The following is a 12,467-nucleotide window of genomic DNA, read 5'->3' on the forward strand; positions in this document are numbered from 1 at the left end:
CATTAGACAAGTGCCAAGAGACAAGTCCTTGGGGAGGGCAAGCAACATTGAGGGAAAAAAAGTTCAGAAAAGGTAGCAGTTTACAGCAGGGGATTCGTATTAATATGAGACCTCTCAATGTGAATTGGCACAGAAATTTCGAGTCTATCAGAGAAATGAAGCAGAAAGAAATACCTCTCAGCAAACCATTATCATTACAGACTTTAGCATTGCTGTTCTTTCACAATCAATGCCCTGCTCATTCAGATCCTGCACTGAACTTCCAGGGAAGTACCAATTTCTCTTTTTAGAATGTTCCAATAAGCCTTGAACTACTACAGAATGCAACCACTTCCCTGGGGTTCACAGTCTCACAGTATCATCAGGGTTGGAAGAGACCTCACAGATCATCAAGTCCAACCCTTTAGCACAGAGCTCAAGGCCAGACCATGGCACCAAGTGCCACGTCCAGTCCTGCCTTGAACAGCCCCAGGGACGGCGACTCCACCACCTCCCCGGGCAGCCCATTCCAGTGTCCAATGACTCTCTCAGGGAAGAACTTTCTCCTCACCTCCAGCCTAAATCTCCCCTGGTGCAGCCTGAGGCTGTGTCCTCTCGTTCTGGTGCTGGCCACCTGAGAGAAGAGAGCAACCTCCTCCTGGCCACAACCTCCCCTCAGGTAGTTGTAGACAGCAATAAGGTCACCCCTGAGCCTCCTCTTCTCCAGGCTAACCAATCCCAGCTCCCTCAGCCTCTCCTCGTAGGGCTGTGCTCAAGGCCTCTCCCCAGCCTCGTCGCCCTTCTCTGGACACACTCAAGCATCTCAATGTCCCTCCTAAACTGGGGGGCCCAGAACTGAACACAATACTCAAGGTGTGGTCTAAGCAGTGCAGAGTACAGGGGCAGAATGACCTCCCTGCTCCTGCTGACCACACCATTCCTGATGCAGGCCAGGATGGCTATTCCAGTGTTTGATCACCCTCTCAGTGATGAACTTTCTCCTAACGGTCGATCAGAACCTCCTCTGGTGCAACTTGAGGCCATTTCCTCTCATGCTATGACTTGTTTAAGGCCAGGCTGGCTGAGGCTGTGTGCAGCCTGCTCTAGAGTAGGGTGTCCCTGCCCATGGCAGGGGAGTTGGAACTGGATGGTCCTTGTGGTCCCTTCCAACCCTGACTGATTCTGTGATTCTAAGAAGAGACCAACCCCCACCTTGCTGCAATCTCCCTTTCAGGGAATTATAGAAAGAGAAAAGGTCTCCCTTGAACCTCCTTGTCTCCAGACTAAACAACCCCAGTTCCCCCAGCCACTCCAGAGACAACCTGTCCTCCAGAGCCTTCACCAGCTCTGCTGCCCTTCTCTGGACCCACTCCAGCACTCAATGTCTTGTAGTGAGGGCAACTTTCTCATCCTAGGTCAGGCACAGGGGCTGCCTGAGGCTCCAGCACAGAACACACTCCCATGGCAGGTCCAGTTTGCGTTGAAGATAACATGGTTTATTTCTTCATGATATTCAGATTAAAATGTATCAATGTATTTAGCACAATACTACATTTTAGGACAAAAATCATCAGTGCTTTGCAAGTCTTCATAATGTTTCATCATTATAAATAGTAAATATTTACTGAGCTTTTTACAGGTTTCTTTTTTATTGTTGTTCCTTATTGTTGCTGTTGTTTGGGGTTTGGTGGTGGTGGTTTTTCGTTTGGCTTTTTTAAACAACAGGTGTTGTTGTAGAGGCTGCAACACAAAGATAACATTTCGTTTCTCCATCATCTGTAAGACCCATGTGTGACCTAACCTCTGTACTGAACCTAATCTAGCTCACTACTTCATAGTCCTTAACGCTAAAAGGAATGTATTTGTGTTCTGCCTCCCCCCCTTGTTCTAAGAATAGAGAGAAATAAATAACGTCGCCTTCCATCTTCCTCTTCCTCTCAACATCACAAAACACAGTTTATTGACATTCTAAAATGTCACAACGCAAACTTCTTGTAAACCTTGGTTCCTAGAGTTATATTTTCTTTTTCTCTATTGGATCTCGCTGTATAATTTAAACAAATGTGTCAAATACAGGCCCTGTACATCGCTAAATAAAACAAAATGTAAACCTTGCCATTTCTTCCTACCTTTTCCTGAACGTGACCTTTAAATCGGGATCAAGGAGCTGGAGTTGAGTCCTCCAGCAGACCACAACATTTTCATGTTCTGCCATCAGGAATTCTGCACTGCAAAAATAAAAGTACCTGCAAAAATATAGTTCTGCTTCTATCTCTAAGACTTTGGGTGATCCCAAAGCCTGGGTGAGGTACACAGTATTGCACATTGCTAGGCAGTTGGGAAAAATCAGCTGTGTTGTTGGAGACCTTTTCCTCCCACGTTTGCTCAAAAAGAGGAGGTATCCTAGCCAAGAGACTAGGAGAAGCACAGGCAGCAAGCTAAAACCTGCTTTTTGGGGTACACAAGATCTTGATGTTTTCGTAAAGCAAAACTTTTAAGTGATAGTTATTAACAAGATGATTACAAAAGCACAGTAAGGTAACCAATGGGGTGCTCTGGAAGTCTTTTGCACTCATCTTAGCTTCCTATGGACTGTGGCATTGCCTCTTGGTGACAGTTTCCAGTGTCTACAACAGAAAGAGTTCCTCCCGCCCCTGCTGCAGAAACAGCGCAGTTTTGAAGTTGGAGTGAAGTCAGCACTGGCTGTCAGATGAGTCAGAGTAGGCAGAGCTCAACTGCTCCAAGTTTCAGAATGTTCCATTTGTCCCAATCAATGCACATTAATTTCAACAACAAAAAGTGGAATGTTTTGCCAGGCAGCAGGGTTAAACGCTGCTCTCATTTGTATAGCCAGTCACAATGAACCGTGGCCGATTTATTTGTTCCTTATTGCTTTTGGCCTTTGTCTTCTGCGTAGCTTTGTCCAGCCTTCAAAAGTCAACTAAAAGCTATGACTGGAGAGAACACAAGAAGCCTGCTTCTCTCAGTGGGACTGCCCCAGTTTAGACTGCAGTGTGTTGAGAAGATCTCTCGTATCCAAGCCTTGGAGTGAGACCGGAAAATAAGACCAGCTTTAGCTTGAAGTGGACAGTTCATTTATGCAATATCTGGCTTCAGATAATGAAAGGCACCTGCAAAAAAGCAAGAGAAGCTTTTCAAGTCATGCTGTGACAACCTCGCAGCATGGGGCCATGCCAACTACAGGTTGACATTGTCATATTTAATACTGATATATCAAAGGAAAGGGACTAATATTTTTATTCCTGGGACAAGTTTGACAAAACTCAATGTATCTGGGATTATGCACTGTAATGATTCTTGAGCTGACCTCATTAAGAACATGTGTTTCTAATAGCAGAATGCCAGTGGTTATTTCATTTTGGACAACCCTTATGTTTTACCTAATGGCAATCAGGTTTCAAGTCTCAACAATTAATAACATCAAGATGTTGTTGACATCACTTAAGAAAATAATTATGCAGCAGAAATCTTGCTCGAACAACCAGCTATCTCCACTCAGTCGCAGAGAGGAGGAGAAGCCAGCCCTTAGGATCTCTGCTCATAGCTCTCTTTGTTAGACAGAAAGTTCAGGCTGACGAAGCAGTACAGCACAGTAAAGGTCACGGTACTCACTTTGTCCATACTGTCCATACTGGTAGCCTGTGACAGGGTCCATGCTGTAACCTGTGGTGCTGTAGGTTGGTGGGCAGTAGGACTGGGATGTTGGCAGGCTGTCTAAACTCTTCATGTGATCTAACCGCTGGCTGCAGCTGGCTGAGACAGTGGTGGTGGGCTCCAGGCCCCCAGTTAGAGGGGACAGGGCATAATCAGTTTGGGGTTGGTGAGGTACACCACCATGGTTAGTCAGGAGGCCCATTACCTAAAAGAAAAGGCAGAATAACAGAAACAATTTAAATATGAGGAGGACTGCATTGCTTACAAAGCCACAGGACTTCTCAAGTCCATTGTCTGATTCCCTAAACCAGGCAAACTTAATGACATTCAAACTCTGCTTTGAGCACCCCATCCGAAGAGGAAGTGGAATCTGGTCACATCATCCACCAAAGTCAAAACTAACAACCAACACAAACCAATCATAGCATCACAGTATGGTTTGAGTTGGAAGAGACCTTAAAGATTATCTAGTTGATCTCATGCCAAGGGCAAATATGGAAAATCAGTTTAAAAACTTCTATGATTTTAGAGCATCTGATCCTATGCCCCAGCTGGGATCTCTGCAGATGTTTATTCTTTGAAGACTCAATCATAAGAGAACAAGAAGCAAGCAGCAGCTCTTCAGCTATGCTGCCTTGCATTATCTACACAGAAAGAAAAGCTGGGACAAAGCTCCCACAGTATTTCCCCAAGAACAGCAGTCATTAAAATGAAATTAATTTGGAGCAGCCCACGGTGACACTACTGATGAAAGTAACAAAGAATCCCAGCACCCAGAACACCCTGAACACATGCAGCAGTCTGAGTAGCCACAAGTTCCGCTGCTGCAATCCCTGTGTGCTGGCCTGCAAAGAAATGGGTGCGGAAAAGTGCTGGTGCCAACACCAGTTCTCAGCTTCATACTCAGAAGGCACCACAGAAATGGTCAGGCACTCCGGGCCAGCTTCAAGTCAGCTGTGACTTCCTTAATAAGTTGCTTGTACATGAACAGTTATGAAATCAGAGCAGTCAGGAGATCAGTGGAAAATACGAGCTGTCCCAACAAGAGCACAGCCCTCTGGGCCATCATCTCCAGCAGGAGAGAGAAAAGAAGTATGTAAAGCACCTGTACTTCCAAGCTGGAGCAAAGGAAGCTACAGAGAGAAGTTCCTGGTGTACAGAAATCCCTCCTGCTGCAGGTTGCTGTGTTTCCTCTGCTGGCACATCTCTAGAGTGCAGCTTGAGAATAAGCACAACTGAGAGAATTGCTTACTTCTGCTGCAGTGTTGCACTTCAAAGCCTGAGAAGGAGTCTGTGGCTTGTAACAGATGGGTGACGTAGAGCTTCTGCCAAAACAGTGTATTCTGATCATCTACAGGTTGCTCGTCCTCCAAAACAGGCACTACAAATACCTGAGCCACTATTTGATAAGCATTTTGGTTTACTGCACTATGTACCATAAGCTAACAAGATACTGTTAGAAATGAAGGCCATCTGGTAAAGAACAAATTAAAGCTTGTCTGGCTCCTGCAGATCTGATTCTTCCTCCTGAACTGCATTTATCTTCCATTGCAAAGGAAAAGGGATCAATATTGTAGGGAGCCTGTGGTTCCAGCTCTGAGCTTTGTTCCTTAAATAAAGGAAACAAGACTCAGGGCAACCTGAAGGGAGACTGTAGCCAAGTGGGGTTGGGCTCTTCTGCCAGGCAAGCAGCAACAGAACAAGGGGACACAGTCTCAAATTGTGCCAGAGGAGGTCTAGGCTGGATGTTAGGAGGAAGTTTTTGCCAGAGAGAGTGATTGGAATGGGCTGCCCAGGGAGGTGGTGGAGATGGGCTGCCATCCACGGAGGTGTTCAAGCAAAGCCTGGATGGGGCACTTGGTGCCATGGTCTGGTTGCTTGGCTAGGGCTGGGGGCTAGGTTGGACAGGATGAGCTTGGAGCTCTCTTCCAACCTGGTTGATTCTATGGTTTAAGGAGTTAGGAATATCTATTGAGGCTTCACGTCTCATCAGGAACAAGAGGCACAGAGTATACCAAGAAGAGATCCCCAGATACCTGCCTCAGGAGCACGAAACATCTCTGCATCAGATGCACTCAAGATATTCCACAGACACCAAAACTGATGAGGAAGAAGTCCAGTTACTCAGAGCAGTAGAATGTTCACTTCTGTTTTACCAAGCTCAAATCCATGAGTCTAAGTGATGGTGTTCACTGAATGTTCCTTGAATGGAAGCATTTGTGCAAAATGAAGCTTACAAAAATCTATCCCAAGCCTTCCTTTACTTAATTTTCAGTTATAAACACAAAAGAGGAATTTGGATGCAGGTTATAAGATATTTACTGTTTACTTCAAACAACTTTTGCAATGCACAAAACCTATTAAAGGAATTTGAAGTTAATCAAAAAGCAATTTAGAAACTCTCTGGAATCACCAGAGATTGCAAACTCCCCTCATTTACACAGCATTTCATCCCCTAAAAGCTGAAATAGTCAGGCTCAATTTTTGTCTTCTACAAACTGCTTCCTGAAAGGCTTTTGACAGTTCTAAATATTGTTTTAATGAGGTTTTCCATGTTATGAATGTGCTAGTTTGAAGCAGGCTGGAATGTTTTGGTGAGAAGAGCTAGATTGCAGGCTGTGAAAGGGAAACAATGGTGATGGCTACTGCACTCCTAGGCCTGCTGAGAAGTATAAAAGCATAAGTCAAAACATAGATAAGACACTTGGTATCACTCTTGCTGGGGCTGCTGGCTGAGCTGCAGCTCTCTAACCTCACCCTCCGGTTTGGGCTAAGCCACTTTGCTTCCTAACCTCTGGCCAAACCTCCATTCTTCCTTGGGACTGGGGTAAGGTTGAGAGGGGTAGGGGGAAGGTGCAGGGGTGGTTGGGAGCCCCTCCTGGGCACTCAGGTTTCTGGGAGGGGAGTTGTGTTTCTGTATTACCTTTTCCCTTGTCTATTTCTGTCTATAACTGTATATACTGTAACTATCTGCTTGTCTATTGTGCCAGCTGTAAATATAAGCTTCATTCATATTTCCAGAGCCACTGAGTCTAGTCTGAGTGATTTCTAAAGCAGGTATTTACAATAGATACAGCTATAGACAGATATAGACAAGGGAAAAGGTAATACAGAAACACAACTCCCCTCCCAGAAACCTGAGTCCCCAGGAGGGGCTCCCAACCACCCCTGCACCTTTCCCCTGACCCTCTCAACCTTACCCCAGTCCCAAGGAAGAATGGAGGTTCAGCCAGGGGGTTAGGAAGCAAAGTGGCTTAGCCCAAACTGGAGGGTGAGGTTAGAGAGCTGCAGCTCAGCCAGCAGCCCAAGAGAGAGATGCCAAGTGTGTTATCTATGTTTTGACTTATGTTTTTATACTTCCCAGCAAGCCTATGAGTGCAGTAGCCATCACCACTGCTTCCCTTTCACAGCCTGCAACCTAGTTTGTCTCACCAAAACATTCCAGCCTGCTTCAAACTAGCAGAAGGAATTACAAAAGGGTTTCTTTTGTACCTTTGGAAAATCACACAATCCTGAAAATCCAGCATCCTCAGTGACCTGACATTGGCTCAGGACAATGCAGTAGCAGAACCTGTGTCCACTTAGGACACTCCTGTCCTGTGAAGTGAAGAGTTAGAAGAGAAAGAGCCATAAAAACACAGCTCAACGTAAGCATTGGTGTTGAAAATCGTCCCTCTGGGCATGATTTCTGCTGGCAGGGGTGTGAGGGGTTAGAGCAGAGATTAAAGCACACGTGGCTGATCAGAAATAAGCACACAGCCTCTTCCCTTCCCACACAGCACCTCTGTGAGCCCAGCATTTACAGGCCTTCGCCATGGTGTTACAAGAGCAGGGCGAAGGGTCTGGGCTCCGTGGCACTCTCACACACACATGCTTCAGCTGGACAAACAGCTACTTGAGTTGAACAAACAGCCACTGTAATCAGCACTGGCAAGGGCACACCCTTAGTACTGGGTTCAGTTTTGGGGCACTCACTGCAAGAAGGACATTGAAGTGCTGGAGTGGGTCCAGAGACGGACAACAAAGATGGTGAAGAGTCTGGAGAACAGTTTACATGAGGAGTGGTTGAGGGAACTCAGGTTGCTTAGCCTGGAGAAAAGGAAGCTCAAGGGAGACCTTCCCACTCTCTAGAACTCCCTGAAAAGAGGTTGAAGCAAGGTGAGGTTCAGACTCTTCTGAGTAACAGAGATAGGACAAGAGCCTCAGGTTGCACTGAGAGAGGTTTAGTTGAGTATTAAGAGAAGCTTCTTCACTGAAAGGGTTAACACTGGAACAGGTCCCCCTGGGAGATGGTTGAATCCCCATCCCTGGAGGTGCTTCAAAGACACAGAGACATTGTGCTCCAACTCATGGTTTAGTCCCAGACTTGGCAGAGTTAGTCATTGGACTCAATGATCTCAACAGGTTGTAGAGCCTCTTCTTTGGAGAGTTGCAGTCCTGGGCAAACTGCTCTGGGTGACCATGCTTTTGCAGGGGGGCTGGACTAGATGGTCTCCAGAGGTCACCTCCTACCCCTGCCATGCTGGCATTCTGTGATTTTCAGTCAGTGCATGTGCACCTAAATAAAGCCCTTGGAGCACAGACCCTTGAAAGCAGACCTGAGAGCTCTCTGTCTCTGAGGTGGAGAAAGCTGATGGCAGAACAGAAACCATATTTTCAGAAATATCTTCTTCAGAGGCCTTTGGAGTCATCCTGCAGTTCATTAATACCTAAGTAATTAGATTTTTGGCCATGTCTGTTTTGAGAGCAGTATGGGAAGTAGCCTCAGGGCAGAAGCATTGTGTGCAGTGAGTGCCCTGACCTTATCACCTATGCAAGGAGCTACAGGAAGGGCATGGCTGACTTTCACCTCATCTATTAGAAAGTCATCGATGGGCCAAGTCTGCACAATGCTCAGCACTCTCAGCTTCACAATAAAAAAGAGACACATCACTGTCTGGGCTTTGCAGGTCAGACCTTCTGCTGACAGGCAGCAGTATAGTTCGAAATGACTGAGCAGAGCTGACTGCTTCAGCAAGAAAATAAACGTATGCAATCTACCATCTACTCAAATCACTGCCCTCCAAATTCCTTTGGGAAAGCCAATGCAGTGTCAGTCTTGCTGACCTAGATCCCAGAGGAGTTTAAACTAAAATCAAGGGCTGATTTAACACCTAGAACCCAAATGCTGCTCCAAGTATTCTGTCTATTCATAAAAAGAAGTCCTATAGCTGAAAATAACCCCTCTGGGCTGTGAGGCTTTGGGCTCCATGTATTTTGTTCTCAGATGTACAAAACGCAAAGCAGACATGTTGGCACATGGCCTCTGAGTCTATCTAATAAAAAACAGTCTATATAATTGACCTAGTCAGGCCACATCTGGAGTACTGGGTCCAGTTCTGGGTTCAAACTGGAGAGGAACCACTGGAGGAAGTCCAAGGAAGGCTACAAAGATGATGTCAGGACTGGCACAGCTCTCTGACAAAGGTAGGCTGAGAGACCTGGGGCTGTTTAGCCCAGAGAAGACTGTGAGATCTCACTATCCATGGGGCAGGAGGAAAGAGGGTGAGGGCAGCCTCTTTCCAGTGGTACTCAGTGATAAAACAAGGGGCAACGGGCACGAATTGGAGTGCAGGAGGAGACACCTAAACATGAGGAAAAAAATTCCTTCCTATGAGGGTGTCAGAGCCCTGGATCATACTTTCCAGATTGTGGAGTCTCTTTTCCTGGAGGAAACCTGTCTGGACATTGTAGTGCTGGGCAACCTGCTCTGGGTAACCCTGGTTTAGCATAGGAGGTTGGACTGGATGATTCCCAGAGGTTCCTTCCAATACTCCCTCTGGTGGGATTCTGGGATTCTGTGGTAAAATAGAATCATAGAATCAACCAGGTTGGAAGAGACCTCCAAGCTCAGCCAGTGCAACCTAGCACCCAGCCCTAGCCAGTCAACCAGACCATGGCACTAAGTGCCTCATCCAGGCTTGGCTTCAACACCTGCAGGGATGGCGACTCCAGCACCTCCCTGGGCAGTTCCATCAGAAACCAAAGGTGCAATTAGGAATAGCACAGAGAACAGTGACCTGCAACAACCAGACTCCACAGAAGACAGCACATCTAAACCCATCCAAAATGTTCACCGGGACAAACCCCTTTGGAGGGGAGCGTGGGGGTGCCAACACACCATCAGGAGCTGAGGATGCGATCCTGAAAGACCAACTGAACAATGAAAGCCTTTAAGATCAGGTACCCAACATCTGGGCCATTATCAGCCACTAGAAAACACTTCTTTTATCAAGGAAATAAAGGCCATTAAACTGAGACAAAGCTTCTTCTGCCTAAACAAAACACTCTGCCTGCCAAGGGTGGTTGGCATTTGGGGGTGTAAGACCCACCATGGGCACAATAAAATTCTCATATGTTTTAATTCATTTACGCATGCCTGAATTTAATGTGCTTTGTGACCATGCCTGCAATTAATATGATTTACGAGAGAAGAACATGTGTGATATTTTTTGGGTGCTGCAATACATCCCCCCCCCGACTTTCCCTGCCCTATGAATGAAAGATTTAATGAAACAGCTCAAGGAAAATCGCTGGCAGTTAACGTATTAAGTTGAACTGACAGAATCATGAGTAAACTTTAGTCGAGTTAATGATATCCTCTTATCTGACCCTGACACATTTGCAGCATGTAATTTACAGAAGCTCTGTCCAGGGAATCTTGACAAATGCTCCTAACGATGTCAGGGCAATGTTCCATTCTAATGGAAAACAGATGTGGGTCAGATACCCTCATTCATCACCAACACTGAACATTTCCAACTCCTTCTGAGATGAATGGCATTACCTGCTGGTAACTCTTTTCACTGGAGAAAAACCTCTCAAAACCAAAATATCACACCAGAAAGAACACAAAAAGGGTGGTTACAGTGCGTTAGACTGGGAGATTCTAGAGGAGTAATTAAAGTTAATTAGCTACACAGATCTCAAACCACAGTGCTGATTCATTTTATATATGTATCTATGAATATTTCTGCTGGATAGATGAAGAAACCAAACTAAAGCCTTCCACACCAAATGGCAAACGCTAGGAAGCATGTATTTGGTTACTGAAAAGAGGAGTGAGCACACTGACTTTGACCACTTGATGATGTGACCTTCTGCACGCTGATCTCGAATGAGACCTCCTACTGGTTTTGCACTAGCAGACAGCAGCAGTAGCTATGCTGCGGCTACAGTTAGGGGAGTTAAGGGGATAACTTGATTCTTTGTGAATTACATTTTGATCTACAGGAGATTACTGGTGTTGACCACAATCTCAGCCTGTCACTAAACTTGTGTCTTATTTCAGGTGCTAATGACAGAGTGACAGGACTGGGTAACATTACCAACATCATTCAAAAAGGAGATGGTCCTGTGGCTCCTGGCGGTAAGGAAAAGCTTCAGAAGCATCACAGTGATTGAAAAGGTAAAACACAGAAGGAAAGCACCCAGAGGTGTCAGTCGACAGCCAGCTGAATATGAGCCAGCCCATGCTCAGGTGGCCAAGATAGGCTGGATATTAGGAAGAAGTTCTTCACAGAGAGAGTGATTTCCCATTGGAATGGGCTGCCCAGGGAGGTGGTGGAGGCACCATCCCTGAGGGTCTTCAAGAAAAGACTGGATGAGGCACTTGGTGCCATGGTCTAGTTGATTGGTTAGGGCTGGGTGATAGGTTGGACTGGATGATCTTGGAGGTCTCTTCCAACCTGGTTGATTCTATGACTCTATGATTCTACTCTTGAGAGCACTCAAATGCAAGAAGGTCAACAATATCCTGTCCTGCATGAGGAACAGAGTGACCAGCAGGACCAGGGCAGGGATCATCCCCCTGTACTCAGTAGTGGCAAGGCCACCCCTCAAATCTTTGGCTCAGTTTTGGGTCTCTTACTGCAAGAAGGACGTTGGAGGTGCTGGCCCAGGTCCAGAGAACGGCAACAAAGATGGAGAAGGTTCTAGAGTGCAAGTCTTGTGAAGAGTGGCTGAAGGAACTGTGGTGGTTAAGCCTGGAGAAAAGGAGGCTGAGGGGGGACCTCGCTCTCTACACGTACCCCAGAGGAAGCAGGAGCAAGGGGAAGGTCAGTCTGCTCTCCTAGGCAGCCAATTGAATGGTCACTTGGTAGTGCTGGGTTAGTGGTTAGACTCAATCATACCAAAGGTCTTTTCCAGCCTCTACACACTCACAGCTTTATATGACAAATACAGTGGATATCTAAGCACACACAAAATCAATCAGAGATCATAAGCTCATGAGTTTAAAAGCTTAGATATGGCAGTGTTGCTTATAACAATTCATAACAAGCCTAGATTTGAGACAGAGTTCCTCCCTGCTTGTGAACTTGTCTCCTCCCAAACTCTACTCAACCAAAAGCACGAAAGACAGGTTCTGGTCAGAGCAGCTGTCACTAGCAGGGCTCTCTCACACCTTCCCTCCACACTGGGGTAACATGGGTTTATTCTCTCTGAAAGCAAAATAAACACAAAGTGATTTTGGTTTCTTTTCCTTTTCTTTTGGTCTGGCAGATGGCCAGGGGATGGGATCTGCCAAGCTTTCACAGCAGGACTCTCACCTAATTCAATCTTTGGCCATACAGCCACATCCACTGCATGATCTACACCTAGATGGCTGGGTTTACAGGTGGGAGTTTGCTACAAAGTCATAGCTCGCTTTGGATTTGAACAGACCTTCAAAGATCATCTGCAGTCAGCACATCAACCAAATCAGGTTGATCAAAGCCCTTAACAACCTGACTCTGAAGTCTTTCAGGGATAGGGCATCTACTACCTCTCTGGGC

At 46.1% G+C, this 12,467-nt stretch overlaps 1 protein-coding gene across 7 annotated transcripts in view; it reads right to left on the minus strand.

Moving 5' to 3' along the window:
- Positions 1-1,478: 1,478 nt before the first annotated feature.
- Positions 1,479-12,467, minus strand: part of PAX3 (paired box 3) — an 89,488-nt gene continuing 78,499 nt past the window's right edge. For all 7 annotated transcript variants that reach the window (XM_064152770.1, XM_064152773.1, XM_064152771.1 and 4 more), the window contains 2 exons: positions 3,613-3,859; positions 1,479-3,110 (listed from right to left, as the gene is read on the minus strand). In XM_064152770.1, the coding sequence (XP_064008840.1) occupies positions 3,076-3,110; positions 3,613-3,859 (282 nt within the window). In that variant the 3' untranslated portion in view covers positions 1,479-3,075. The remainder of the gene's footprint in view (positions 3,111-3,612; positions 3,860-12,467) is intronic.

Source organism: Pogoniulus pusillus, chromosome 13, assembly GCF_015220805.1.
Source record: "Pogoniulus pusillus isolate bPogPus1 chromosome 13, bPogPus1.pri, whole genome shotgun sequence".
Classification (NCBI taxonomy): Eukaryota; Metazoa; Chordata; class Aves; order Piciformes; family Lybiidae; genus Pogoniulus; species Pogoniulus pusillus.